Source organism: Apus apus, chromosome 22, assembly GCF_020740795.1.
Source record: "Apus apus isolate bApuApu2 chromosome 22, bApuApu2.pri.cur, whole genome shotgun sequence".
Lineage (NCBI taxonomy): Eukaryota > Metazoa > Chordata > Aves > Apodiformes > Apodidae > Apus > Apus apus.
Window position 1 is genome coordinate 7,070,544 of NC_067303.1, and position 6,102 is coordinate 7,076,645.

At 61.9% G+C, this 6,102-nt stretch overlaps 2 protein-coding genes across 2 annotated transcripts; one reads left to right on the forward strand and one right to left on the reverse strand.

The window, feature by feature from the left end:
* Positions 1-1,214: 1,214 nt before the first annotated feature.
* CLDN25 (claudin 25) lies at positions 1,215-1,889 on the reverse strand. The gene has a single exon (XM_051638566.1). It carries the CDS (start codon positions 1,887-1,889, stop codon positions 1,215-1,217), a length of 675 nt encoding a protein of 224 aa, XP_051494526.1.
* Positions 1,890-2,005: 116 nt separating this feature from the next.
* Positions 2,006-6,102, forward strand: LOC127393548 (G protein-activated inward rectifier potassium channel 4-like). The gene is made up of 4 exons (XM_051638710.1): positions 2,006-3,255; positions 3,911-4,131; positions 4,238-5,423; positions 5,635-6,102. The coding sequence occupies exons 2-4, from the start codon at positions 3,958-3,960 to the stop codon at positions 5,952-5,954; spliced, it is 1,680 nt and encodes a 559-aa protein (XP_051494670.1). The 5' UTR covers positions 2,006-3,255; positions 3,911-3,957; the 3' UTR covers positions 5,955-6,102.

Genomic DNA, 6,102 nt, shown 5'->3' on the forward strand with positions numbered 1-6,102 from the left:
TTAGAAAGCCACTTGCCAGCCAAGAATTCTGCCGCCATCCTGCTTTACCTCCTTGATCTTCATTAGGAAGGACTGAGCTCCTGCCTCTCCTCTCTTAACCCTCTGCGCCAGCAGAACACCCCAGGGCCCGGCAGCGCAGAAGTGCCTGGGGATGGTCTCTCCTCTCCCTGCCCACCCACTCCTTCATCTCCTCCTCAGCTGAGCAAAGGGCAGGTTTCCAAAGGGGACTCTCCGGGGAAAGCGGACTTTGCTTCCCCCAGGAATGCCGGTGTCAGCCAGGGGCTTCCTCGAGTTCAGTCACGCGCCCACGGCTTTTAGCCTGTGGGGATTAAACCGGGGGTGAACTCTGCTGTTAACCGGGGCCGCGGCGGCAGCTTCTGCGGGAACCTGGCGATTAATCCAGCCTGATGTTCCGCACCATCAGTCACACGGAGGTGGTTGGGCGGGCTCCATTTGTACAGCAGGAAAGGGTGGAGGAAAGGGTTAAGGAGCCCCCAAAGCACCACTCCTGTCTCAGGTGCACAGGTGAAGGTTGCAGCTCAGGAACTTGCTGCAGGAAGGTCTGTGGTTCACTTCACAGCTTCATCCCCTTAGTTATGAGAAGATGAAGCTGCTGCAGGGGACGTGGCTTTGCTAACACCTTGTCTCCCCTGTTCCCTCTCCCCCTTGTTTTTCACCTTCCTCTCTTTTTCCCCCAGTCTCTTCTGGACAGACCAAAGCATCCCGAGAGCGGCAGTGCTGCCCCTTGCAGCTCCCACCCTTCTTCCCTACTTGTGCAAGATGCAGCTGTACATTCAGAGCACGGAAACGCCACCAACGGCCATAATTTATTGAGAATACATCAGAGGGACATGGACGTGCAAGGAACGAGCTGCTGCACTGGGCCCTGGCTGTGACCCACCACAGACTGGGTCATGGGGGATCCACAGGAGATGCTAACACAGTGTCGACAAGAAGCGACTCTACCCCAAACATCCTCAGGAGTAGGAAGTGCTGCTCGGCCTCTGCCTCATCACCTTTCCATGCTCGCTCGGCGAGTGCTGTGGGAAAAGCTGTTGCTCCTTCAAAAAGAAAACGTAAAGCAGACACAGGGAGGAAGGAAAAAATTCTGCAGGGCTGCCGCAGGAATTGGCAAATCATCTTGTAAAGCACTCAGGAGCCATCCCTGCAAGGGGAAGAGCCAGGAAGCACACAGGGCATGGTGCCTCGAGTCCCTAGATGACCAGGTCTGCGTTTTTGGGGTGCAGAGGGTGGCCCCGGGCTGGACCTGGCGTGGCTGGGGGCTGGTGGCCAGCGGGGGCTGGTGGCGATGCCATCCTGCTGGAACAGGCACTGCAGGCGAGTAGCAGCCCACCAGCAGCCAGGAAGGCTCCAGCGAACCACCCTAGGAAGGTGGCCTCCCCGAATTCCCACCGCGGGACGATGTCAGGGATGGTGTCATCCCAGAAGTCGAGGACAGTGTTGTAGGCGACCCAGGAGACCGGCACCAGGGTGGCCGTGCCCGCCATGCCGAATGCTGCTCCCCCAGCGAGCAGAAGCCTCTGCTTTATCCTTGGTCTGTTCTCACAGGCTCTCCAGGCCTCCAGCCCCGGGGCAGCCAGGAGGCAGCCCAGCAGCCCCAGCCCGTTGGAGAGGCACATAAGGAGGCGAGAGACACGCAGCTCGGGGGGCAGTGCCAGGAAGGAGCCGTGGGCCCGGCACTCCAGCGCTCCCTCCTCCTGGGCAATGCAGACCTGCCACAGCCCCATGGTCCAGACCTCCAGCTCATTCAAGTCCAGGTTGAGGCTCTTCCAGAGCGGCACGAAGGTGGTGACGCAGGAGGAGACCCACCCGAGCAGGGCCAGCAGCATCCCCCCGGCCTGCGCCGTCGCCCGCCAGGTCCCGGCCATGCTCCGGCCGGCGCGCGGGTCGCGGGGCCCAGATAAGCCGCCCTGAGCGGCGACCACGGGCATTAACGCTTGCGGAGCAGCGTCCGCCCCGCCGCGTCTGGCGCCCCGGGGCGCCGATCTGAGCCTGTTCCTCCGTCGCCGGGGTGTGGCCACCAGCATTTTCCAGCCGTTGTTGGTTTTTCCACGTTGAAAGGAAAGCGCACCCAGCCCGGCAGGAAAAGCCGGGTGCATCCCGGCCGTGACTGCAGCCGGGGTCCTGCCGCCTCGCCGTGCCCAGGAGGGTTAAGCCAAAGCATGTAAATCCTCCGAGCCTCCGCCACCCTCAGCGAGAGCCTTGGCAGGGAAAGCAGCAGCAGTTGCACCACGGTGGGACAGGGAGGGGACTCAAGCAGGACGCAGGCAGTGGAGAGATGGTGTCAGGTGCTTCTCAGGAGCGTTTGAGGCATCGACCCTCATTTGGTCATTAAATAAATACACGAAGGAGCCTCCAAGAGCTAAATCGAGGACAGAACATCAGAGGGAGGGTGTCTGGTTGCCTGCTGCTCACCCTGTCCAGCACTTCACCAGGGGACACAACTCTTGGTGCTGTATGTGAGTAAAATCTTTCCTGGGAGAAGATATCCTGCTGAAAGAAAGAAGAAAAAAAACAAACAAACAACAAAAAAAAGGGAATAGAATAGAGCACATCGTCAGGAAATTCCCAAGTTTGTGCTGGTGCTCAGCTCCCTCCCGTCCCCACGTGCGGCCCCTCCCCAGGGTCCAGCTTGTAGATTCATCTTCCTTGAGAGATTAGCGACTAATCTCTCCTTCATCTGCCGTCTTTCTTATCAACAGAGGTTTCGGGGCTCAGCTGGTAAATTACTGAGTCCTCCTGGCATGGCGGGGGGGCGTTCAGCCCCAGTGAGTGTCGGGAGGAGATCTGCACAAGGGGGACTTGAAAGGAGCACTGGCTGTGTTCAGCGTGGGCCACAGACCAGGCAAGAGAGGGGGGACGTCTTCCAGCCCCTGTGGACAGTCCCAGCCCCAGGAGCAAACAGGAAGCATCATCCTGAGGGTGAGAGCTGGGAAATCCACTGGGAAACCCCTCCTGCTCCTTCGCCCGGGTGCTCACTCCTTCCAATTTAATCGTGTCGAGGTAATTGTGCCTGTCATTGAGTCAGATTAACGGGTGACCTTCTGCTGCTGGAGCAGGATTGGCGGCGGGTGCCGAGCTCCCCCTCGGAACTTCCCTCCCACCAGCACAGCCGGGTGCAGGATTCCCATCCACAACTGGTGGGAAGATGTCTCGCAGCAGCTGGGACAGAGCAGGACCAGGGAACCGAGGACAACATCTGCTGGTCCCGCCACTGCTCCACCTGGACATGAGGTGGGTGCCCACTCAAGTGAGGGGTCTGCGCAGGGCTGGGGGACTGGGGAGGGGCAGCCCTCAGGACCATTGGTCTCACCAGGGCATAGGCAGGAGCTATCGTAGGAGTGGGAATGGGAGAGAGCCTGGCTGGGGATGCTGGAGGAGGCTGAGCCCTGTGCTCCCCAGCCCTGTCCCTGCAGGTGGTTGGGGCAGTGTTTCCAGGGACATGACCTCCTGTCACATCTCCACAGGGGGACCTGGCTGTCACAAGGAGCCCTGATATTATGGAGCCTGCACCTCTCCGTGGGCTGTCCCTCCTCCCACACCCGGGGGGCCACTCCTTACTGCTCCGAGCTTGTCAGAGACCTGGCAATTACAGCCACACTCTTGAGACAGGCATGGAACAGAGCCCTGGTGCTCACCTGGAGCTCTCCTGCTGCTGGGGCTGCTCCTGCCGGAGGCGGACGCCTCCATCCAGGCCTCTGCAATGCAATTATGGCTCCTAATGGGCTTAGCCATCTGGTGCCGACCCATCGCCACCCCGGCGCGGCTCCATCACCGGCACGTGCGCTGCTGGCCCCTCCAGCCCCCAGCCCGTGGGGATGCACAGAGGGGCAGGGGTCCTGCACCACCCTCCACCTACAAAATAACCCCCCACTTTGTGTCCCTGCAGGAGGACCCTGCGCCCAGCCCGGGGCTGAACCCCTGCCTGGCACGGCCATGGTGCTGCCCTGTGCCCACAACAGCGTCGGTGGGGGCTGGCTGGTGCCCGAGGAGCCCCGCGGCCGCAGCAACTCCATCCCCCCAGCACAGACCCCCACTGCCAAGCACATGCTGGCTTACCTGCCCCGGCCGCCCTCCAGCACCAGCCGGTACGGCACCTTCCCCCAGAAGGTATGGCTGACGCTGGGGCTCGCGGGCACCCTTCGGCCGATGCCGCCGGGCGTTCGTGGTTGTCAGCAAACATTTCTCACCAACCGGCTCCTTTCACCCTCTACAGCCCGAAGTCCTGGCCACCCCCGAGGCTCTGGTGGAGAACTGCAAGCAGGAAGCCGCTGCCGCCACCACCAAGAAAAGCTGCTTGATGCCAAACTACCCGTCCCTGCCCTGCCACGGCGGCAGCGGCATGCTACCGGGCCCATCATCCCTGCCGCCGAGCCGCGGCAGCGTGGCCGTCCCGCACCGCCCCAGCGAGCCGGCCCAGTGCGCGCCGCCGGCCGCGGGAGGCCGCTGGTACCCACTGCACGCCCTGAGCGTGCCCAGCATCCCCACCTCGGTGCACAGGAGGGTGTCCTCCCGCGCCGCCTCCGCCGTCCCCACCACCGAGGGGCTGCAGAGCCGGGGCCGAAAGCTGCTGGAGGAGGACAGCCCCATGGTCCAAACCAGCAAGAGGCAGCGGCAGCGCTATGTCACCAAGATGGGCAAGTGCCAGGTGAACCTGGGCAACATCCAGGAGAAGAAGCGGTTCCTCTCAGACATCTTCACCACCATCGTAGACCTCAAGTACCGCTGGTTCCTCTTCGTCTTCATGATGTGCTACATCATCACCTGGGTGGTCTTTGCCACCATCTACTTTTTTGATGCCTGGGTGCGGGATGACATCAGGCACCAGGGTGATCCCAAGTGGCAGCCATGCATTGAGAACGTGGATGGCTTCATCTCCGCCTTGCTCTTCTCCGTGGAAAGCCAGCGGACCATCGGCTACGGCTTCCGGATGGTGACAGCCAACTGCGCTGAGGGTGTCATCCTGCTGATGGCACAGTCCATCATTGGCTCCATGATTGATGCCCTGATGGTGGGCTGCATGTTTGTCAAGATCTCCCGGCCCAAGAAGCGTGCCCAGACCCTCATGTTCAGCAAGAACTGCGTCATCTCCTGCCGGGATGAGAAGCTCTGCCTGATGTTCCGTGTGGGGGACCTGCGGGACAGCCACATGGTGGATGCCAAGATCCGGGCCAAGCTGATCAAATCCCGGCAGACTTCTGAGGGGGAGTTCATCCCCCTGGAACAGTCAGAGCTGAACTTGGGCTATGATACAGGGGAGGACCGCCTATTCCTGGTGGAGCCCCAGATCATCTGCCATGTCATCAACCACCACAGCCCCTTCTGGGACTTGTCAGCCGAGTCACTGCGCCGGGAGCAGTTTGAAATCATCATCATCCTCGAGGGCATTGTGGAAGCCACAGGTGAGTGGGATGGAGGGGTCAGGTGTGGGACAGGCAGCACTCTGGGGTCCTGAAGATTCCAGGTGAACTTTTGCTGAGGGCTGGCATCCCTGCAAGAGATGCCTGGGGCTGAAACCAGCTCCCCCCCAGCAATGGGTGACCCAGGGCTGGCAGCCCCTGCGTTGGGCAGTGGGTGGTTAATTGCAGCAGCTCAGCCGTTGTCTTGCCGCAGGAATGACGTGCCAAGCCCGCACCTCGTACACAGAGGATGAGATCCTGTGGGGATACCGCTTCGAGCCTTGCATGTCGCTGGAGAAAGGCGCCTTCCGGGTGGACTACAGCCGCTTCGACATGACTTTTGAGGTGCAGACACCAGCGACCAGCGCCAAGGAACTGCACGAGCTGAAGGAGCTGGAGCACTCCACGCTCAGCCTCTACTGGGACCACCTCCTGCAGCCCTGTGCCCTGCCGGGGACCAGACCTGGCGAGGACACTCTCATCAAGCTCAGCGTCCCGGCCAGCCGGGACGAGGTGCGGGAGACCCCCTCCTGAGCTACTGCCGGGGGAAGGGCTGCGGAACGGGGCGCCCGGCTGTGCGCCCCCCCATGCACGGTGGCTGCCCGGCGGGGGGGTCCCGCGCCGACAGTGCCATAGCCCACCCTCCTGCGGCGGGGCTGAGCGCCCCCCCACCCCGCCCTCC